The following is a 24819-nucleotide window of genomic DNA, read 5'->3' on the forward strand; positions in this document are numbered from 1 at the left end:
TTCCGGTTCTGCCGGAAATGAGTGTGTGTTGTGTAGTTCTTCAATTTTGTCACCTGGTGGTGCTAAAACCATTCCCAAAAGGGGACTCCCTAAAAACACTCCAGTTCGATACAAGACACTTCGTAGAAGGTAAAATTAGCAGAGAATTTTCGCAAATCCTAATCTTAACCTAATTATTCAAATAAATTTCTTGCGTAAATCCTCCTAATATGCTACGAAAAGACGTAACTGTATCGAAGGGGCGTGTTTTTAGGGCTCTGCTAAGATGGACACTGTCTCTATGGACACTGACCGGATGTTATGACTGCCACAGTGACAGACATACACGAGTTAGCCTAGTGCTTCGAGTGTTGGACGAGTAATCGAAAGGTTGCTAGATCGAATCCCCTGAGCTGGCAATGTAAACATCTGTCGTTCTGCCACTGAACAAGGCAGTTAAAGCCACTGTTCCTAGGCCATTATGGAAAATAAGAATTTGTTCTGAATTAACTGACTTGCCTAGTTAAATAAAGGTTAAATAAAAGAGGGAAAGTAATCAGATTACATAAATGAGTTTGGGTAATCCAAGAGTTGTTACTGAATAAGATTCTGGACAGGTAACTGTAACGGATTACATTTAGAAAAGCAACCTGCCCAACCCTGAACATGCAGCTGCACTGAACCACTGCTATCTAGGAAGAGCTGCAGCCACAAGTGCATCATCTCTCTTACGTCACACTCTTTTAATGGGTCTTTAATAACCCTAGAGATAATTGAATAGGTTTCCTTGTCTTTATGTATGATGTGTTACCCAACTGCCCTGAATTTCAAACTTTTTCTTTGCACTGCCGTCTCTGAGAACCATTTCCTTCCCTTCAAGAGACCCACTCGCTCCCCCCTCCTCTTCTAAAGTCTCTTTCCTCTCCTCCTTCATTCAAGATTTGTGTATCCTTTATCCCCTTTCATTCTCTACCCCCTGGCTCACTGCTTAGGTCCCAGCCAAGGGCTTGTATAATCATCCCCCACTTCCCTCTTCACTTTTCCAGCACGGTGTAGCCTACATATTCCTATGTGTTTTGAAATGGATCTGTGGGGGGGGGTGCAGCTGAGGCCCCCTCTCTTGTCCTTACCTGACCCAGCGGAGTGGAGCTGAGGAGGGAGTGGAGACTCTTTCACAATGGACTTATACCTGTGTGGGTTTAGCCTATGTGTGTGTGTGAGTGAGTGAGTAAGCGAGAGAGAGAGAGAGAGAACCCCTGTCAAGAGTACATTCTTTCCTGATTGTTTACAACCAACTCGGGGGGTCATCTCCGTGTCTGTTTTTACATTTCCCTGTTTAACCATCATGGGAAAAGATCCCTGCACTCAAACATTTAAAAAAGGTGGATTGAATGCAGGTTCCCCCCTCCTCGTGTTTATGTTTATTTCTTGTCACTTCATCCGAGCTCTTTGCTACATTAGTGAGCTTGGGGCAAAAAAAAGAGCGGCAAGATGGGGTTCCAAACCAATGTGCCGTTGACCTACAGGCAGGAAGTGAATTCACAGTGGCGCTATATGTTCAGTATGGCAATGTGTTTGTGTCAGAACGAGCGGGTGAGAGAGGGGAGGAGTGTACGAGAGAGGTGAAGCCTCTGTATGCGCGTACACATGCGTGCATATACTTGAATTGACAGCACAGCTGGCTGAGATGTTTGCCTGCCGCTGAGTGGAAAATTCCTGCTACAACTGAGGATGGAGAGAGGGAAAATAGGGAAGAGAGGTGGAGGGAGCCGCTGAGGGGGCCGTGCTAGGGTCCGAAAAGCAAGGGAGGGATTGGTTGGCAGAAAAGCTGCCTTTGTGAGATCACAGCCCCCACAACAGCTTCCCACCCACATGACGAGTGAGCGGGCTCCCTTATTAAAGATTCTGAGAAGAGAAAAGTATCAATGAGAAAACACTGCGCATCTTATTATGTGACTCATTCATATTTACTGGCTAATGGACTGACATTCACATTGATGAACATGTGTTTAAGTAGAGCTAGGCCTTGTAAAACATTTTTTTTTTTTAAAGAGAAGGAACATTTCATCATATATTGTCCACCCACTTCTGATTGTTTTTCAGTCATGTCGGGTGTATATGTGTGCAAAGGTGATAGCTTGCCCATACTCTTTTTTTAAATGATCTTGCACATGCTGACCTGAAGCTGTCAAGCTTGGGTAATGCAGTATTTCCGCCACCGGAGGGAGACAGAGTCAGGCTGGACATGTCCTCACCTGAGGGACCCTCACATCATGCTGTCTGAGATTGTGAAATTGGAACGATACCCACCCGCACCAAGTGTTTATTGCTAGATTTCACCTGCAATCTAGTGCGTGCAATCATCAAACAACAACATGAAAACATGAATAAAACTTAAGACAGCACTCAGTCATGGGGGAGAATTCAGTGTGACGTACTGATGGACCGAACAGTGGTAGCAGTCCCTTCCATTCAGTCCCATAGCAATGTGACATGACAGGTTATGTGTACTCATCATTTGCTACAATTCGTGCATGATGCATTTCCATCCTTGGCTGACTGCAAACTGAGCTTAGCAATGGTGCATTTCCAATGATGATTTACCCCTGTGTTTTACCCAAAAGGCTCCGACTTTTCTGTTTCCATCTACAGTACGCAGGCTGACACCCGTGCATGGCTCCGGCGGACCAGCTCTAACTTAGGACCAAAGCCAGGCCACTGGTACTTTAACTGGCATTGACATCACAATGGCTAACTGTGTCCTTTCACACCTTCTCACAAAGCAAAAGTCTTGAATGATACGGAAGTTGTCGCCTCTCCTCACTGCAAGTCTTGAGTGTCACACTCCTGATGGAAACACAGTAACACTAGAGGCAACATGAACATAAAACAATGGTGACCCACTGGTGTGGGGGTAAGTCTAACTGGAAAAGCATTACAAATGTACCCCCCCCCCAGAACATTTCTGAAAGCCTTGAAGATCAACAAATACAAAAGATCCCAGAAAGCAAATTGACGCTGAAAATACATATTTTAGATGTCTTTTCCAGATGTCTTTTCCAGACGTTGACGTCAGGCGCATTTTAGGTGCTGAATGAAAGTTGAAGATGTTTTTCCGGATGTTGAAAATACATACTTTTCGGGCGTTGAAATCAGGTGCATTTTAGGTGCTAAATGAAATATGTCATTTACAGACATTGAAAATACATATTTTTCTGTCATTGATTTTTATGGCCAAATTTCAACTGCACTTACAGTACCAGTCAAATGTTTAGGCATTCAAGGGTTTTCCTTTATTTGTACTATTTTCTACATTGTAGAAAAGTAATGAAGACATCAAAATGTTGAAATATCACATATGGAATTATGTAGTAACCAGAAAAGTGTTTAACAAATCAAAATATATTTTATTTTCAACCTTTGCCTTGATGACAGCTTTGCATACTGTTGGCATCCCCTCAACCAGCTTCACCTAGAATGCTTTTCCAACAGTCTTGAAGGAGTTCTCACATATGCTGAGCACTTGTTATTTGCTTTTACTTCACTCTGCGGTCCAACTCATCCCAAACCATCTCAATTGGGTTGAGGTCGGGTGATTTGTGGAGGCCATGTCATCTGATGCAGCACTCCATCACTCTCCTTGGTCAAATAGCCCTTACACAGCCTGGAGGTGTGTTGGGTTATTGTCCTGTTGAAAAACAAATGATAGTCCCACTAAGCGAAAACCAGATGGGATGGTGTATCGCTGCAGAATTCTGTGGTAGCCATGCTGGTTAAGTGTGCCTTGAATTCTAAATAAATCACTGACACGTGTCACCAGCAAAGCACCCCCACACCATCACAGCTCCTCCATGCTTTACCGTGGGAACCACACATGCGAAGATCATCCGTTCACCTACTCTGCATCTCACAAAGACACGGCGGTTGGAGCCAAAAATCTCAAATTTGGACTCATCAGACCAAAGGACAGATTTCCACCTCTCTAATATCCATTGCTCGTGTTTCTTGGCCGAAGCAAGTCTCTTCTTATTATTGGCGTCCTTAAGTAGTGTTTCTTTGCAGCAATTCGACCGCAAAGGCCTGATTCACACAGTCTCCTTTGAACAGTTGATGTGTCTGTTACTTGAACTTTGTAAAGCATTTATTTGGGCTGCAATTTCTGAGGCTGGTAACTCTAAGGAACTTATCCTCTGCAGCAGAGGTAACTCTGCGTCTTCCTTCCCTGTGGCGGTCCTCGTGAGAGCCAGTTTCATCATAGCGCTTGATGGTTTTGTCGCTATCGATAAGTGCTTAGTGGGATGGGTCCCAACCGCACACTCAGGGAGCCAATGTGCACTCATAATCTGTCTTGGGTTTATATACAGTGGCAAGAAAAAGTATGTGAACCCTTTGGAAATACCTGGATTTCTGCATAAATTCCAGGGTGGGAAAAGTATGTGAACCCTTGGATTTAATAACTGGTTGACCCTACTTTGGCAGCAATAACCTCAACCAAATGTTTTCTGTAGTTGCGGATTAGACCTGCACAACGGTCAGGAGGAATTGTGGATCATTCCTCTTTATAAAACTGTTTCAGTCCAGCAATATTCTTGGGATGTCTGGTGTGAACTGCTCTCTTGAGGTCATGCCACCACAGCATTTTAAATTGGGTTGAGGTCAGGACTCTGACTGGGCCACTCCAGAAGGCACATTTTCGTTGTTGATTTACTTCTGTGTTTTGGGTTGTCGTCCTGTTGCATCACCCAACTTCTGTTGAGCTTCAATTGGCGTACAGATAGCCTAACATTCTCCTGCAAAATGTCTGGATAAACTTGGAATTACTTTTTTTTCAATCAATGATGGCAAGCTGTCCAGGATCTGAGGCAGCAAAACAGCCCCAAACCATGATGCTCCCTCCACCATACTTTACAGTTGGGATGAGGTTTTGATGTTGGTGTGCTGTGCTGTTTTTTTCTTCACACATAGTGTTGTGTGTTCCTTCCAAACAACTCAACTTTAGTTTCATCTGTCCACAGAATATGTTGCCAGTAACCCTGTGGAACATCCAGGTGCTCTTTGGCAAACTTCAGACTTGCAGCAATGGTTTTTTTTTTGGAGAGCAGTGGCTTCTTCCGTGGTGTCCTCCCATGATCACCATTCTTGTTTAGTGTTTTAGATATCGTAGACTCGTCAACAGAGATGTTAGCATGTTCCAGAGATTTCTGTAAGTCTTTAGTTGACACTCTAGGATTATTTGTTAACCTCATTGAGCATTCTGCACTGGGCTCTTGCAGTCATCTTTGCAGGATGGCCACTCCTAGGAAGAGTAGCAACAGTGCTGAACTTTCTCAGTTTATAGACAATTTGTCTTACCGTGGACTAATGAACTTCAAGGCTGTTAGAGATGCTTCTGTAACACTTTACAGCTTTATGCAAGTCAACAATTCTTCATCTTAGGTCTTCTGAGATCTCTTTTGTTCAAGGCATGGTTCACATCAGGTAATGCTTCTTGTGAATAGCAAACTCATGTGAGTTATTTTTTTTATACGGCAAGGCAGCTCTAACCAAAATCTCCAATCTCGTCTCATTGATTGGACTCCAGGGTTGCTGACTCCTGACTCCAATTAGCTTTTGGAGAAGTCATTAGCCTAGGGGTTGACATACTTTTTCCAACTTACACTGTGAATGTTTAAATGATGTATTCAACATAGACAAGAAAAATACAATAATTTGTGTGTTATTAGTTTAAGCACACTATGTTCGTCCATTGTTGATGAAGATCAGATCCAATTTGATGACAAATTTATGCAGAAAGCCAGGTAATTCCAAAGGGTTCACATACTTTTTCTTGCCACTGTCTGGGTTTCAGTAAAGCAGTGTCAGGAAGGGATGGAGAGAAAGCCTAGGGGTTCTGGTGGGGGGACCCTGCCAAGCACTACTTGCTTTAGTTGCCAGGCTTTTCTTTTTGTGTTAAGACAAACTATCAGTCTGCTCTAGAATTCCCCTGTTTACGTTCCCATGGCGGTGTCTTTTCCTCAGGAGCGTGATGGGGTCACTGACTGAATGGGGAAAGGAAGACTGTTTCGATGTGTCTATGTCATGTCCCCCTCTCCGGGGGTTCGGCAACAACCGTATGCATCCGGGTTTTCAGCGGAAATGGAAAGAGAGCCTGTGATGCAAATTCCACTTTTGGAAGTTAACAAACTGACAACATAACTCCTCCTCCACATTTGACTGGATTGGTACAATAGTGCAGAAGAGAACCTCGCCCAATAGTTATTAACATTCTCATCCGGCCCAGAAAGAAAGAAACACCGCTCAGGCCTTTCTTTTACGCCTGCTACGTTAGGTTAATGTCAGGTAAACATGGGTGAAGTCAGTGAAGTCCAGACGCAACCACCCTCCCACCTTCCCTTCCCAAGCGTTCTTTTATAGTGGTCCGCTATCCACACAATAGGCCTGGCTACACTCAGATATAATGTATGTCTAGCCGTGCTGCAGTAGGAAACACTGGATCTAAAATGACATTTCCAATGTGAGCTTCACATCTACCCAACTATCACAATTACTAGTCATGAATTAAAATAACAATCAGCAGTTTCTCTCCCCCCCCTATTTATTACCTGCCAGCTACTATTATATAATACCCACTCTGCAATGCACGGGCACAGAAATAGCTCGCTAAGCTGATACAAAGTTTTTCTTCTCATATATCCGCTTACCCCATGATATTGGCAGGCTCAGGTAACCAACTGTTAACAAAGGGATAGAGGAGGAGGCAATAACAGACCAGGGAGCGGGGGAATGTAAATTTAGTCACATATTTATTACATAAATATATAGTAAAATAGACCAGCGACAATCACCATAAAAATATCTTCCTTTAAAATCCTGACCATAAACAAAGGTTTGAAAAAAAAATCACATACTAACGTTTACAAACACGCTGATTGTCTGGACCTGTCATAAGCAGCCCACCACAAAAACCTGACATCACACCACCCACTGGATTCTTGGAGGAAGAGGGGGTGGGGGGTTCAGATGCTAGGGCGAGAAGGGGGAATGGGACGAGGGTACAGGTTCAGGAGGAAGGGGGTGGGAAACCCTGCAGTAGCTACATATGAGGACACCGAGGTGTATTTTATTCTTTAAATTTTTTTTTAAACGTGGAACTCAGTCGGGGTCTCAACTTACTGATGAATTAGAATAGTACCATTTCAAAACTTTGTTGTGCATTAGCAGTTTCCTCGTGTGATATGTAGCTCACTGTCAGTCAATCAATTAGCCCATGTCAATTAACAATATTTAGATTGGTAAATTAGGGTAGTTAGTCTAGCCAGCTATCTAAAGTTGTCTGACCTCTAGGGGGCCCCCATTTCAGATCTGAGATATCATATTAACATGGCATAAGTCATGGCAAAATGTGGGGGTGGGGGGAGGGCCTGGAAGTGCCTGCGACACTCCAGGACCAGGGTTGCCTACTCCTGGTCACTGGTTATGCTGGCAGACCAGCATGGTCAAGCTGGCAGACAAGCCTTCGTTGTGTTTTTGCTGGTGATCAGCATATTTTGTTTTTATGCTGGTGACCAGTCTTCATTGTGGAGTCGCTTGTGACCTGCCTTCGTTGTGTTTTTGCTGGTGATCAGCCTTTGTTGTGTTTTCACTGTTGACCACACTGTAAAAACCATAACTTGTTTCTACAGTAACTTACTGGCAGCCAGTTACCTGGTTTAACAGTGCATTACTGTAAAAAAAAAAATGAATGTACTGTTAAACCAAGTTTCTTTGGAATTTACAGTAACATACTGTAACTTTTTGCACAGTAACATACAGGTACCTGGCTGCCAGTAGGTTACCATAAAACATTTTTGGCTTTTTTTACAGTGTACTTTTAGTTTATGGTTTTTGCAGCTTTTTATCCATCAGCCAATCGGCGTTTCTCAACGTGTTTAAAGGACGTGTATGCTGGCATTTACAACTTCACAACTGGAAAATGTTCTCTTCCCAATTGGTTACAAACACAACATTACTTTCACAGTACTTTGAAATGTAGGTGGGGGCAATGTGCAGGTGCGGGCTCATTAGCATATTTGTGGGCATGGCATGGTCTAAAATGTTGTATTTGTCCCAACCATTAGAGGAAGTGTTGTACCAGTTTAAGTGGTTTTATTGTTATGTTGTTGACGGTTGAGCACCTCATTTGTCCACTCCCCGTTCTGTAGTATTTGCAAGAGCTTGTGACAATCAAGAGCTGCATTGTTAAGAGGTGACTGTGCATGTCCCAATAACATGATGGCAGTTGGTTACCAGGACGTTCATGTTCAATAACATACTGTCAGCTTGTGGCAAGTAGTTATTGTAAAATTCACAGTAACTGATCTCTGACACAACCAAGAGGCTGAGGCAAGTTTAGGCTGGGTCTCAAAGACTGTGTATTCGTTGTCAGCTAATGTTATAAGCTTTCTTGTAATCAGTGAAGGTACTGTGAACTTCTGGCAGCTAGTAAGTTACTGTGCTTTTACAATAACATCTTACTGGCAGTTAGTTTCTAACAGTTACTGGCTATTTAGTTCATGTGAATTTGACAATTTTCTGACTGCTGGTTGCCAATTAGGTAATACAAAATTCACAGCAACTTCCAGGCAACTAACTTCCGTTAAGTTACTGTGAAATACACAGTAAACTCTTAACAGTGCAGCTCTTTAATGTCACATGCTCGTTACAAAGATTCCAGAACTGACAGTGTTAAGAAAAAGGTGCTCAACCTTTGACAACATAACCATCATCCAATTAAAGTGGTAAAACACTTCTACTGACGGTTGGCACAAATACATGTATTTTAGCTCACACACACAAATATGCTAATGAGCCCCACCAATACATTGCCACCACCTGGATTTCAAAGTGCAGCGATGATTGTACCTTATATTCAAAATATTGGGTAGAAAAATGTGACATTATACTAGATAATCTGCACATGTCCCCTAAAAAGGAAACGACAAGTACCATGTGAGTATGACCTTTTTGTACCCCAGGGAACAACACTGTAGCCTAACCGTATCCTAATTTTGAGAGTTTGTGGTTATACGGTGCCTTTGGAAAGTATTGAGACCTATTGACCTTTTCCACATTTTGTTACGTTACAACCTAATTCTAAAATGGATGAAATAAAAAAGAAAAACTCAGCCATCTATACCTCATTATGACAAAGCGGAAACAGGTTTTTAGAAATGATTGCAAATGTATTAAAAACGAAAAACAGATACCTTATTTACATAAGTATTCAGACCCTTTGCTATAAGACTCCAAAATTGAGCTCAGGTGCATCCTGTTTCCATTGATCATTCTTAAGATGTTCCTACAACTTGGGAGTCCACCTGTGGTAAATTCAATTGATTGGACATGATTTGGTACCATCCCTACACTAAAACATGGTGGTGGCAGCATCATGCTGTGGGGTTTTTCAGCGGCAGGGACTGGAAGACTTGAAGCAAAGACGAACGGAGCAAAATACAGAGAGATCCTTGATTAAAACCTGCTCCAGAGCACTTAGGACCTCCGACTGGGGCAGGACAATAACCCTAAGCACACAGCCAAGACAATACAGGAGTAGCTTCGGGACAAGTCTCTGAAATGTCTTTGAGTGGCCCAGCCAGAGCCCGGACTTGAACCCTATCGAACATCTCTGGAGAGACCTGAAAATAGCTGTGCAGCAACGCTCCCCATCCAACCTGACAGAGCTTGAGAAGAATGGTAGAAACTCCCCAAATACAGGTGTGCCAAGTTTGTAGCGTCATACCAAAGAAGACTTGAGGCTGTAATCGCTGGCATAGGTGCTTCAACAAAGTATTGAGTAAAGGGTCTGAGTATTTATGTAAATGCAATATTTAATTTTTTTTTTTTTTGAGTAAATTAGCAAACATGTTTAACCTGTTTTTTGCTTTGAAATAATGGGGTATCGTTGTCGATTGATAAGGGGGGATATTATTTAATACATTTTAGAGTAAGGCTGTAAACCTAACAAAATGTGGAAAAAGTGAAGGGGTCTGAATACTTTCCTAAGGCTCAGTATGTTCTTGGTAATAAAGGTGTACCTTGTGGCACTGCTGAAACATTAATGCACTTCAGCCCAAAAGCTTACAAGTTCAAATCCCCAAAGCAATTATGTACACTTACATCAAGTGTCCCTGAGCACGGCTATTTTTAAGTTTGTGTTGTCAGATTATCTGACAATGATTGACCTGATTCTGGGATAACTTTTAGCAAAGTGCAGAAATGTATTCTTGCCATTAAAATCTATGGCCAATCTCTGTCATGCCCACAGACCTGGCAGTGTAAGCAGGAAATTCAGGTCATTAGCAACCAAGAGATGGTGAGTTCAAATCCAAGTGTGGTATAGTCTCAGGTAACCAGCATTCAGCACCTTTTACAGCAATAACGCCTTAATTCAGCTGTAAAACATCTGTAACTTGTTGTCGTTTAGCATACTCTCATTGAAACCAGTAGCCTGTAGTGTACTGTAAAATTACAGGAACTGTTTAACGGTGTAGCATTTTCATTGTATGAAAGGAAAACATGGTGGAAAGGGAAAGAACAGGATGGTTCTTCACAACCATCACAGCAGTAAAGAACCCTTCCTGATATGCCTGTATGCTTTGGTCCAACATCGTCTAGCTGGCCAAGCTGGTCTGCTAAACCACACCCATAATAATCCTATTTCCCAGCATGCTCTATTGCAGTTTTATTTTTTACAATTGTTTGTTTCAATATCTGTGTTTTTGCATGTACATTGATTTATTAATCAATTAACTACACAAAGATACATAACATTTTCTAAACTAATCCAATCTGTTAGTTGGGATTTATTGCACCCGTTACTAAAATGGTTGTTCCAGTTTAGATGGTTTATTTTGTCTTTCCAACCCAGGCGGTCATTCTGAATGCTGGTTGTGGGTGAATAAGATAGTGAATTGTTGGCTATCCCCCCTCAGACTGGATTCCAGTTAAGCAATAAGGCACAAGTGGGTGTGGTATATGGCCAGTATACCACAGCTAAGGGCTGTTCTTATATAAGCATGACGCCATATACCACAAACCCTGAAGGTGCCTTATTATTATTATTATTATTAGAATAAACTGGTTACCAACCTAATAGGACAGTAAAAATAAATGTTTTGTCATACCTGTGGTATACAGTCTGATATACCACTGCTGTAAGCCAATCAGCATTCAGGCCTCGACCCACCCAATTTATAATAGGAATGAGATGTCACCTTGCAGGCCAGCATAATGTGATTTGACGCAGGTTTTGTGGGTGACCAGCATATGCTGGTACGCTGGTGACCAGTTTCCAAAACACAGATAAGGCTGGTCACCAGCAACAACACAGAGAAGGCTGGTCACCAGCCTATGCAGTTTTTTTCAGCAGGGTACTGTGTGCTCTCTGGCCACCACCAGTTACGGCAGTCTCAGATTAAGACTACAGCCTTGATAGATTTACATGTACTGCTGGCTGAAGGTTTTTGAATTCTGTTTTATCTGACAATAACCACAAATATAATGAGAAGTTAGCTAACGGACTGGTTAAAAAACTTTTTTGAAGAAAAAAAAACAATTATCCATAAAAACATATCCATAAAAACAACATCAAGAGACACAGAAATGACTCGAACCAGAGAAAATACAATCCAACCCAGCCATATCGAGGCTCGCCTCTGCGTCTTTCCGTTGGTCAAATTTGGTAAGATTAAAACCCAATAGATTTGAATCAGGTGTCATGTCGAAGTGCACCGTTCAAGACCGTTTCCAAGAAAACTGGCACACGTGGCCTTTCTCTGGATAGAGCAGTGGACTGCAAAAGTGCAGGTGATAGACGTCAACACAAAGAGATCACACACACCTGTAGAGCAAAACATCGCCCAGAGTGTAGTCCCTATTCCAGGACTGGAGAACAGTGGAGACGGTAAGAAAGGCAGTTTGACATGGACCCTTCTGTCAAGACCAGCTACTGTAGACTAGATGGAGTAGTGGGTATTTGTGAACTATGGAACTCAATTAGACCCGTCTGTTTCTGTGTGGAACTTCTCTGTGAGAACGTTTGATCCCTTTTGCGGCATTATCTTCACTAACAGAGTATATCTCTGGCTGTCCATACAATAAAAGGTTATAGTAGAGTATTGGTCGATTGGATTGAGGTTTGATCTGTGCTAGGAGGGTACATGTCAGAGCACTGCCATGAAAAGAAGACAGGAGAGACATTTGATGGACAGCATGGGAAGAGGAGGGGTTTAAGGAAAGCACCCTTTGAGGCCTCACATTCAAACCTGAGCAGTCCCGACCGATCAAACCCGTTTTCAACCTGACAAACTTTGCATATGCATTCATACATATGGTGTGTTAATTCTCTAAATATTTTTTTTTTCATTAATAGTGTACATTCCTTGCTGTCTAGGCATAACATTTCCGCCACACCTTTTACAAAAAATATCTCAATTTTACAAATTTCAATAGACACATAGGATGTCCTAGCAGCATAAAGCCGACCAACCAACTATAATCACCTGCCTTCAAAAGCTCTTGAAGGCACTACCTAATAGTGCTAATAACTAATTGGAAAAATATGTGAAAAATTTGGCCTAGTAAGTAACAGACTCAATACATCACAATTGGACGAATCACCAGAGCAATTGCTTTACTCCCATTCAAAGATCTTCACACGTTCTAACTTGCCCAGCTGTCCATGCCTGAGACAGTGAGCAGGCCACAGTGCAGGTCAATGTGCCATAGAAGGGTCATAGTGCTTTTTAATGACTACAGTCATGTGCTCACTCTTACTCAACTTACTACTGTACACAAGCACATCTAGAGGATGGCTTACCGACGCCTAACAGTCACGACTTTGAACAGTCCAAGCACTTCACAACACAAATTATAGTCGCACAGAGCTGCGTGACCTACCTCTTTCTCTATATCACGCATACACACACACACGCATGGACGCAGGCGCGCACACACACACCAACTCCCTTGTCCCTGTTATCGTTGGCAGGATTAACATGGCAATCTGGTGATTTCATTAGATCCCTCCGATCTCTGAACTCGAAAAATATTTTTTCTGTTGCATCAGAATTGCCTCCATGGGGTTGTTTGCTCTAGTAATTTCTACTTCTCTGTGACGATATCCTCCTAATGTTATTCTTAGGAGACCGAAGCTGGAAAAATCAAGCAAACATACATATAGGCCTATCTTTCCCCCAAGAGCCCAACTCTATTGTCTGCATTTTTTCAAAGAAAACCAATGAAAGTCTACACAAATCATCGATCTCTACATAAAATACTGCAGTACAGTTTCACATGGGAGCAATACAAAACACAATCAGTAAGGCAGCCGTTTCAAAACCTGCAATGCCAAAAACAAGAGAACCCAGGACAGAGGTAACACTATCAACAGTCTGGTTTCCATTTGCAAGCATAAAAGTCCATCCAGTGGAGCCCCTTCTAAAAAGCATTCCTACCAGCTCGCATTCTGCACTTGTGAGTTACAACCCCCCTCACCCACCCCCGAACGGTTCCCAAGCCCTTTGGGCAGCAGGTAGCCTAGCGGTCAGGGTATGGGAACAGTAACCGAAAGGTTGCTAGTTCAGAAAAAGCCGAAAAGGTGAAAAATCTGTTGATCTGCCCTTGAGGAAGGCACTTAACCCTAATTGCTCCAGGGTCACCGTCAATAATCTCTGATCCCTGGCTGCGACCCCACTCTTCGAGGGTGCCTCAGGGAGAGTTGAGAAATGCAAAAAAACAAAAACATTTCCACACTCATCCAGGTTACCCACTTGTACATGGAGCAAAAAAAGACAAATATAAGCACCCCTATTTGACCCCTCAAACACGTTATTGGCTACATTCTTCAAGGGAAATTAAAATGTGAGCCTATGACAAGGCTGTTTTACAGAAATCTGTCTCGTACTGCGGCCTCAAAAGATGCTTAGGGAGTTGGGGAGACCAAAGCGGGTCAGTGGATGCTCAACACACCATAACACACACATACAAACCGACGAAGACGGACACACACACATACACCACAAACAAATTTGAGCCATACCAAGCTTCCAATGCACCACTAAGTATTGGCATTAAGCAGACCTAAATAGAACACGTCTGTGGACAGAGGTGCAAAGCTTTTCCTGTGATGGTGAATTGCAGCCATATTGAATGGAAGCCATGCAAGTGGACCGTTCGCTCACTGTGTGGGGCAGCTGAGTATTGCTGCTTGCACTGTAGCTGTAAAAGGGGGAAAGCTCATAGACTGGAATATTAAACAGGAATCCACTGTCCGGGATTGTTACAATCTGTTTTGTACACTGTATGCGTGTCTGTATGTAGTAAGCAAAGGTGAGGCGTGATTCCTTCTGGACCGTAGGGTATAATTATTTTTGTCTGCGGGCAAGGAACTGGCCCAAATACAGAAAAGTCCTGCGTGAGTCAGAGTGTTTATCACCAAACACACGCACGTACAATTCACCCACCGACACACACACACACACACCGAAGCAGACAGACATTATAAATACAGGCAGACAGAGATGGAAAGACAGATATACTCACAAACCAACACACACGGGCAGAAGTACCCTCTCATTTAAAACAAAGCTATGAGGATGCGGTGCAGTTTCTTCGTACAAGGAAGGGTAAAAGGGGAAGGAACTGGGAAAACCAACGAGAGGGAGTGCAAACAGTACATAGCATAACATTCTCCATCCACAGGGCAACAAATATGAGCTAACAATTGTGGTTCATCTAAGGTCTATCATCATTTATCTAGAAAATGTTCTTTTATTTTTTTACCTGAGAGAATCCTTCAATAGCTTTCTTACCCAGTCCGGAGAAACAAGGTGCGTGTCTGTGAGTGTGCATGTTTAGAGTAGGTGTTCTAGCCAACACTCTCATGGGTCATGCATATTCACATTGTCTCACAGTAAATGGCCTAATAGGGTCTGACAAGACTAGTTAAACTACAGCACCACTCGCTCACATAACGCACTTCATTCAAAACATTTGTAAAAAAAAAAAAAAAAAAATGTTGTCAACTGCTATGGCTTTGAGGCTACAGCGACACTAATATAACAGTTCAACTAATTCTAAGTAATAGTTCAAATGTTGCAGGCGCTATTTGGTCGTTATCGGGTGCAATCAGTATGTTTAAACGCTTTACGCTGACAGAATCATTAACTGTTTTTATGTTATTATATTCTCCGGGAAAGACTCTGGAATCGAGGCTACTGAATGTGCGTCTCAACTACGTACATGCTGCTCTGTCAGTGTACAGCGGGTCAAAGCTGTCCTGTCAATGTGTGGCAACTTGGTTCGTTCAACGATTGTGCATCAGTGCATTCGCTCGTGTCTCTGAGTGGTCTGGCCTTTGACCTCCATGAGGAGAGGTGAGAGATCATCCGGCCATTGCACAAGTTACTCGCTCGCATCTCTCCCACGTACGTCTCTCGACACCCACTGAGCGCCATGACGTCTGGAATGACATTCCTTTGGCCGCTAGATTAAATATTTGAAAGCTCATCTATGCCAGCGTTTTTTTCTTTCTTATCCACTCGTCTTTCTAAAAGAACTCTACAAAAATGTAGGGACTCGTCTGAGGCTGCGCGGGCCTTGTTAGGTAGCACCAAATCGATCTGCTGAACCATGAGAGCGTTGCATCATGTAGACAAATACTGTGACACAGATACACACATCACACACACTGATTCTGGAGCAGTTTGCAACAGCACAACCTTTCTATGACAGTGCCCTTCCAACACTTGGCCTTTTGTCATTTCAACAAGTAGACTTGCTGGACCCCAGGGATCAGCCGGTGAGCTGGGTTATGGTTGGAGAACAGAACCTTCGAGTATCCCGTCAACCCGGGGCCCCACTCATTTGACAGCCCTGACCCTCAGCCCGCAACAGAGTAGCAAGGGCCTTTGTACCCAGATCAAATAAGGACCCATGGGATTCATGCAGTTGAGTTGGGTCAGGGGAATCCGGACAAGGTTGAAACTGCTTTAATTTAAACATGACTGCCAGTCTGCCTCGCCAGTAAAGGGAGCACGCTTTTGAAGGGGTTGTAACGGATTTGCATAGACATCTCGAGTTCCTTTTTTTGTTTTCACAAAACTACATTTTGACATATGTGGAGCAAACACAGCCCCCCTGCAAAAAAACTTAACATCACAGACATTCTCCTCCCTCTCCCCATGTTTCAGCCTGTTGGACTGAACCATGCTATGACTGCTGATGAAAGGACAGGGATGTTGGGGGATTCCATTAAATGGGCTATCCCAAGTTAAGATGTAGCGGGCAGTAGCCAGGCAAGCTGTGGTTTAGGCGTAGCTTTTATATTGGGAATATTGACTGATATCTCTTTTAGGGAAGTCTTGCCATCCCCCCTCCCCTTCTAAACGGCAATATCCATTACACCTTCACATACTCTGTCTACAGTGGCTGCTACCCACTCCCGTCGTTAACCTGGAGAGACCAGTCTGTTGGTGGACACACACTGTATAGCCTTGACTGTATAGAGCTTAGAATTGTGGCCAGGACATAATGTAGGGATGGCCAGCTATCTCTTTGCAAAGAATAGGAGGCACAGGGATGCTTAATGTCACGGGGTCACTTCTGAATACGAATCGACATGCGCGGTGTGAGAGTACACACACAAGCACACAGATGCACAGTATGAAGCGTTAATATACATAGAACCCCCCCGCTTATTTTACCAGATGGTGGGACGCAGGTACCGGCAAGTTGGTGCTCAAACATCCAGTTTCTGAGTGTTGCATATGTTTTTACATATACTGGTTTTTCATATTTCTTTTTTTTTGTATTTACATCCTTGGTTGTGGCCAAAATAGAACAAAAAAATAATGAAAAAGAAAAGTATTTACAAAAAAAAACATACTGTATATATTGCACCTTGCAGATGGGCAATATTCTCAGTTTGTTTCCGTGTAACGTCTATGTGACACCACTGTCCATTCTGCTGGTGAGCGGAAGTGAGGTTGTGGGTACCGGGCTCAGATCCAGCCCCATCCTATCAGCTACATTCAATACCATAGAGCACTCAGCCATTACAAAATACCCCCCCCCCCCTCAAGCTCTGGGCCATTCACATTTGACTTCACTATCTATGGTCGTGGATACACCTGGGAGGGGCCAACTGCCAGCAGTCCATTTCAGCACCTGTTGATGATGCGAGACTTTACTTACGTTGGGTCCACAATCTTCCAAGAACCAATTTAATAGGTAGCGAGCGCCAAGGCTTGTGGTTGAGTCTTTTTGTAATCGCTACAGATGCGTACACGCCACAAGCACATATATACCTCAATGTTCTTTTTTTTTTAATATGCATTTACGCACTTCCTCATGTGCCTGTGAATCATCACTCCCGCCAAGTTCCTTTTTGAGTTTTGTGTTGTGTGAGGTATGAGAAGATTGTGTTTCAGTTTCGGTTGCATTATTTTTCCTGCTTGTGAATTTTTTTTCTTTCAGTCTTCTTTCATAAAAAAGCAAACATTATATTTATATATATATTTATATATATATATATATATAAAAAGAATCTTCCTGTTTTTTGTTTGTGGTAAATTCCTCCTGAAAAGGGACGGACAATCAGACAGATGCACAGACAACAGAACAGTTGGCTTATCAACACAAACTATAGGTGATGGAAAATGTCTACGTTACGCTGCACGCGTGGTCAAAAAGTGACTACGGCTGTTCTTTTTTTCCTCTCTTTTACGTAAAAGCAGTTTAAGCGTTAAAAAAGAATTTTACATAAGCATCACACAAAAAAAAACGTTGAGATACAATGACGGGGAAAAGATCTCCAAGCGTTCGACTTTTGTTCAGGAGTCTTTTTAAAGTCATATATTCCTCATTTCACTTTTCTGGGTACATAATCACTATCATCATTATATGTCTTTCTCAATAAAAATTCAACTCAGAAGGTAAAAGCAGCATTTCAACCAACCATTTCACACACACACACACACACACACACACACACACACACACACACACACACACACACACACACACACACACACACACACACACACACACACACACACACCCAATCGGCTCACAGGAACTAAGGACCTTTTTTTTTCTTCTGTCACTTCGTTCTTTGTCAACGAAGCTTGGAGTTTCATACCCGCATCCATTGAATGGCGCTTCTGTTTCTGTTGCCGATCGTCTCCATGTGAAATTTGGTGGCTCTCCTTTATGGAGAGCCGAAGGTGGGGACTCGCTGCCTCAATGAGGGAGTTAAGGGGGAGACCACCTGATCATCTCCCCGTCCTCTGAGTTCATAACGGAGCTTTGACCACGGGCGACGGTCCCCCTCCAACCCACGCCATACGAAGGACGGAAGGAAGGACTGATGCCCTCACCTTCTTTCTGTCCCGCTCCCTTACGCTCTCTCCTTCACTCGCTCCCATTGCTGCTTTTGCCGTTCACATTCATTCGGTAACGTCGCTCTAAGTGAGCGGTTATGGCCAGCCTTGTCTCACAAGGGAGAGGCATGGATTCAGTTTGGTGTACATTTTTCAGACCTACCGTTGGCCTCCTACATTGAGTTGGGTGAATGGGTGGTTGGGCAGGGGAAGGAGTATGTACTGGGGCTAGATCTGGGTAGACTTGGAGACCAATGCTGAGAGGAGAGTGGATGAGTGACAAACAGACCCCGGACCATCCCTCCCTCACCCAGGGATGTCTCCAGCCCAGAGTGGATGAGGGTTGGGGAGGAGGTCTGTTGGTTTAATACTGAAAATGTGACATGGTTAGTTGGGAGCCCTGTTCCAGTGGCCTATGTTATACAGAGTCGGCCAGGACTCTCAGAGGAGGGGGCATGCCTGACATAGGACTTGAAGCTAGGTTTGAGGATTAGGGGTTGTATAGTTGCTGATGAGGGTGGGGAGGGTGGAGAGAGGGGTTGGGACTACTGCAGTAGTGTGAGGGGGCTCTGGCTGCTCCACTAGAGTGCTCTGAAGTCTGGTAACAGTCGATTTCGGGTTGATTCCACCTACGGCGGTTGAGGTTGCTGCAGTTAGGCTTGGCCGTCTGCTACCTGCCATTCTGGTCCCACTCAACGCTCGGCTCCATGTCCTCACGCGTTCCTCCACATGCTCCCGGAATGCTGAAACGCATCCATCCATTCATCCCTCCCGCCGCCTCGTTTAGTCGTTCACAAACTACTGCTTAGCGTTCAATGAAAATTGGTTGTCTCTTTGAACTTTTTTTTGTTCCCTCAACAGTGCTAAACCCGCCCGTCTACGGCCCGGTAACCTTGGGGTTCTCCGGTTGCTCGCGGTGTATCGCTTCTCCAGCCAATCCTCTTCCAGGGCGACAGCTGGACTGTACATGTCATTTCCTCCGTCGTGTGATTTATTGGCTTCTGTTTCAACTGAAAAAAAAAAATACAAAATAGGGACTCCAAATTTGAATAGTGACACTTGGTCCCACATCACAAAAAAAGAGAAAAGCCGAACGTAATGGTTATACCATCCCCCGTTCCCCCGAAAAAGAGGAGAGAAGTCAGTGAAACCAATGAGGTCCCCATAGGGAAGGGCAGGCCCTCCTGTCTTCAGTGGTATTTCATTTCAACTGAGTGGTAGTACTGAGATTGTGTGTTTGAGGGATTCGTCTTAATGTATGTGTGCTTATGAGTTTCCACCCATGCACATATGTGTGTTTGTTGAGTATCCTTAAGAGTGTGTGTGTGTGCGTGTGTGTGTGTGTGTGTGTGTGTGTGTGTGTGTGTGTGTGTGTGTGTGTGTGTGTGTGTGTGTGTGTGTGTGTGTGTGTGTGTGTGTGTGTGTGTGTGTGTGTGTGTGTGTGTAGATGGGTGGGTGAGGAGGCTGGGGGCTGCTGCCCTGTGTCCAGAGGTGAGGTAGAGCCTGTCGGCACAGGAGCGATGCGGCTCCCCAGCCTTGAAGGTGTGCCCACTTTGAGGTAAATGGCAGACGTCATTGACCTTGCCCTTTCTCAGTGACCGCTACCCTAACAACTGAGTATGGAAGCTTGGAGGGGCCATACTGAGCTGAGTCACACAGGCGCAGACTCGGACTAACTTACCCTGCAGGTCAGGGCTACATCACTGCAATGTGTACAGTCAACATGGCGTTTGAGTTTCTGAGGTGAGGATGTGTGTGTGTGTGTGAGAGACATGAGTTGCCTGCCTTGTTCACTGCTATTCAGACATAGTGTGGGAGTCTATATGGATGCTATATGGAGTCTACTTGCCAGTGATTTAACTCTCTCTCTCTCTCTCTCATCCTATTCCTCCCCTCTTCTCTTTCACTCATACTCCTCTGAGAACTCTCCCCGACAGTGGGCCCCCTTCCATCTTCCCCTCTTTCCTTCACTGCGATGACTTTTCTTGGAGAGAGAAGGGCTCAATTGTCATTCATAAGAGGGTCTACTGCTGGCACCAGCAGCACAGGCAATGACAAGGCACGTCTGCCCAGTGTGTGTGTGTGTGTGTGTGTGTGTGAGTCACAGGAACCGGCCTAATGACAGAACTGAAGGTAGATACAGAGCCATGGTCTGTAGTTTTACACATTTCAGACAATTAAAGGAGACTTATAAACATAGCACCTGACTTGTTTCAAACATGATCACGCTCATGGCTCAGTTGCGTTGGGAGATGATAGTAGGTACTGGTAGCTTTGCTCTATGGTAGGCGCTATATGGCACACGCTCAGGACCTCTGCTTGTGTGTGACAGCGTCACCTGAATTATTGTTTTACACTAATTCTGAGACTGAAATTAGCGGACCAGTTTAAAACATGGTTGCCATCATTTCAAACCGGTGCAAAGCTGTGAAGATCACCATCTAGTGGCGAGTGACAAATGAGGTGCCGCCGATAAGGCTCTGGGAAGGGACCCAGAGTGTGTGTGCGTGTGCGTGCGCGCGCCTCGGCAAAGGGATGCAACTCCCACTGGATAAGACTGCTCAGACAGGGAGGGCCGCCAAACTGATTCCCCAAAACAGGTACGAAGAGGTGGTTGGTTAAAAGCAAAAAATCATTGTTTGTTTGACCTCTGCTGCTGGTGTGTGGTTGTTGCCTGTTGTTTGTTGTTTACTACGTAAATGTCGGAGAAACACAAGTCCTGCCAAAACCTTCCCCCGCTCCAGAAAAACAGCCATTCCTTCCCAAGTCGCCACCCTACTATTTGGCAGCGGGGGTGGCGCCACTCACACTTCCTGGTCCTCGAAGACCTCCAGGAAGAGCGGGGGGAAAAGTTCAGTTGGGCACTCCACCTTCATGTGGAGGAAGCGGCTGGCGTGGCACGCCCCGATCATACGCAGGTCCGTCACCTTCATCAGCAGCTTGGGCCAGAAGTGGGGAATGTTGTGTTTGCGGTAGTTGATGTAGTGTTCAAACGCCAGCAGGTAGGTCTCCTGGCACTTCTCGATCTTGTCACTGCTCGTGAGGCCCGAGCGGTCTGTGACCGAAGGCAAGGGGAGGAAGAGGGTGAGAGGGAGAGAGGGAGGGAGAAAAAGGTGTGTGTCAGTAAACAGAGAGGGTAAAATTTCACCTAGCCTATCATGGGGAAAGGAGGACAAAAATATATATTTTTTTGTTTGTTACATACATACATTTGACATACTACCTTCATTGTACTTTTATATACAACATGATTGGACTCCCAATCACGGCCAGATGTGATACAGCCTGGATTCGAACCAGGGACTGTAGTTACGTCTCTTGCACTGAGATGCAGTGCCTTAGACCATAGATGCCATCTTTCCAACACGTCAGTTTGTCAAATTTCTGCCCTGCTAGAGCTGTCCCGGTCAACTGTAAGTGCTGTTATTGTGAAGTGGAAATGTCTAGGAGCAACAACGGCTCAGCCGCAAAGTGGTAATCCACACAAGCTCACAGAACAGGACCACCGAGTGCTGAAGCACGTAGAGCATAAAAATGGCCTATTCTCGGTTTTAACACTCACTCCTGAGTTTCAAATTGTCTTTGGAAGCAACGTCAGCACAATAACTGTTCGTCGGGAGCTTATTGAAATGGGTTTCCATTGCAGCCACACACAAGTTTACAACGAGTGGTGTAAAGTTTGCCGCCATTGGACTAGAGCAGTGGAAATGCGTTCTCTGGAGTGATGAATCACGCTTCACTATCTGGCAGTCCGACGGAAGAATCTGGGTTTGGCGGATGCCAGGAGAACCCGAATGAATAGTGCCAACTGTAAAGTTTGGTGGAGGAGGAATAATGATCTGGGGCTGTTTTTCATGGTTTGGGGTAAGCCCCTTAGTTCCAGTGAAGGGAAATCTTAACGCTACAGCATACAATGACATTCTAGACGATTCAGTGCTTCCAATTTTGTGGCAACAGTTTGTTGAAGGCCATTTCCTGTTTCAGCATGACAATGCCTCCGTAGAAATGGTTGGTCATGATCGGTGTGGAAGAATTTGACTGGCTTGCACAGAGCCCTGACCTCAACCCCATCAAATACCTTTGGGATGAATTGGAACGCCAACTGCAAGCCAGGCCTAATAGCCCAACATCAGTGTCCAACCTCACTAATGCTCTTGCGGCTGAATGGAAGCAAGTTCCCGCAGCAATGTTCCAACGTCTAGGGGAAATCCAGAAGAGTGGAGGCTATTATAGCAGTAAAGGGGGGACCCACATACTTTTGGCCACATAGTGTATATCAATGGATAGATGGACGGCTAGATGTATATACTGAACAAAAATATAAAAGCAACAATTTAAAATATTTTATTGAGTTACAGTTCATATAAGGAAATCAGTCAATTCACTAATCTATGGATTTCACAAGGCTTTGGCAGGGGCACAGCCATTCGGAATGAGTTTTTCCCTACAAAAGGACTTTTACAGACAAATACTTCTCAGACACAGATCTGGGGAAGGGTACCAAAGCATTTCTGCAGCATGGAATGTTCCCAAGAACACAGTGGCCTATTAAATGGAAGAAGTTTGGAACCACCAAGACTCTTCCTAGAGCTGGCCGCCAGGCCAAACTGAGAAATCAGAGGAGAAGGGCCTTGGTCAGGCAGGTGACCAAGAACCCAATGGTCACTCTGGCAGAGCTCCAGAGTTCCTCTGTGGGATGGGAGAACATTCCAGAAGGACAACCGTCTCTGCGGCACTCCACCAAGCAGGCCTTTATGGTAGAGTGCCAGATGGAAGAAACTCCTCAGTAAAAGGCACTGCTTGGAGTTTGCCAAAAGGCACCTAAGGACTCTCAGACCATGAGAAACAAGATTCTCTGGTCTGATGAAACCAAGATTGAACTCATTGACCTAAATGCCAAGCATCACATCTGGAGGAGACCTGACAACATCCCTGCGATTGCAGCACCATGCTGGGGGATGTATTTCAGCGGCATGGACTGGGAGACTAGTCAGGATCGAGGGAAAGATGAACCGTGCAAAGTACAGAGAGCTCCTTGATGAAAATCTACCCCGGTGCGCTACTGTGCAAGAGGACAAGTACATTAGTGTCTAGTTTGAGAAACAGACGCCTCACAAGTCCTCAAATGGCAAATTGAGACTGGTGTTTTGTGGGTACTATTTAATGAAGCTGCCAGTTGAGGACATGTGAGGCGTCTGTTTTTCAAACTAGACACTCTAATGTACTTGTCCTCTTGCTCAGTGGTGCACCTCTTGCTATTCTGGTTAGAGCCAGTTTGCGCTGTTCTGTGAAGGAAGTAGTACACATCGTTGTACGAGATCTTCAGTTTCTTGTCAATTTCTCGCATGGAATAGCCTTCATTTCTCTTCCACTTGCCTCCTCCATTTATGTAGTAATAATGCAATCGGTTGGTTGTGATTTTGGATTGAGCAAACGTTCCCATATATTTTCAATAGCTGCATGTGTGACAACTCCACCAATCCTAAACATAATATCATTATTAAATATAATACCATTTTAAAAAATGGTGTATTTGAGTTTAACCATAATATTTGTTGTAATATTTGTTCTGTATTTTCTGGAAAATAAAATAGAAATTGTAACCAGCTTTGTACGACTTGTTTAAGCAAGGGTGATACTTTGAACAAAGTTTCATTTTCATATAATCAAAACTGAGAAGTTGTAATCTGTATAAAGGCAAAAAAAAGCCTCTTTTTTTTTTAGCAAAGGAATCATCTTTCTTAGTAATCTACTGGAGAACCAGTTTGGGTTTAAGCATATCTTGAGTGAGTGAAGCTTTTAGTGAGAGGTGTAATGCATTAATATGTTATAATTTCAGCCCCCACAAAGTCATAGTCATTATTTAAATAAGCATGTTTAATTTTGTCTGGCTTAGCGTTCCAAATAAAGAGTCATTTTTTTATCCCTCGTATGATTTTTAAAAAACTAGTTGTCTGGAGTAGGCAGAGCCTTAAGTAAGTCAACTGTGATAGGACTAAAGAGTTCATCAATGTGAGTTTTCCATAAATAGACAGGTATTTACCGATCCATGGTTGCAGAATCTTGCCTATTTTTGCTAACTTTCTATTGAAATTGGTTGTGGTAAGTTAATTTCTATCTTTAGGGATATGAATACCAATTATGTCTACGTCACCATCAGAACATTTTATTGGTAAACTACAAGATAATGTAAAAATTGTATTTTTAACGATCCAATATGTAATATGGTACACTTATCACAATTGGGTTTTTGCCGAGTTACCTTCATCTAATAGTACAGCATATTTGACTTATTCTTACGTTATAGTTCGTTCAGAGCCACACAAAGTGCCTAGGTGGTAGGAGATGGATTTGGAACGCGTCCTGAATCCTCTCTGACCTGAATGACCTCAATTGACCTCTGTCCACTGACCCTTGACCC

At 43.8% G+C, this 24819-nt stretch overlaps 1 protein-coding gene across 6 annotated transcripts in view; it reads right to left on the minus strand.

Annotated features, from left to right (window-relative positions):
- Nucleotides 1-17095: 17095 nt before the first annotated feature.
- The window catches only part of LOC118357642 (thyroid hormone receptor alpha-like), a 194354-nt gene continuing 186630 nt past the window's right edge, over nt 17096-24819 (minus strand). For all 6 annotated transcript variants that reach the window (XM_052478404.1, XM_052478400.1, XM_052478399.1 and 3 more), the window contains one exon: nt 17096-21453. In XM_052478404.1, the coding sequence (XP_052334364.1) occupies nt 21203-21453 (251 nt within the window). In that variant the 3' untranslated portion in view covers nt 17096-21202. The remainder of the gene's footprint in view (nt 21454-24819) is intronic.

This window comes from Oncorhynchus keta, chromosome 24 (assembly GCF_023373465.1).
Source record: "Oncorhynchus keta strain PuntledgeMale-10-30-2019 chromosome 24, Oket_V2, whole genome shotgun sequence".
NCBI classification, from domain to species: domain Eukaryota; kingdom Metazoa; phylum Chordata; class Actinopteri; order Salmoniformes; family Salmonidae; genus Oncorhynchus; species Oncorhynchus keta.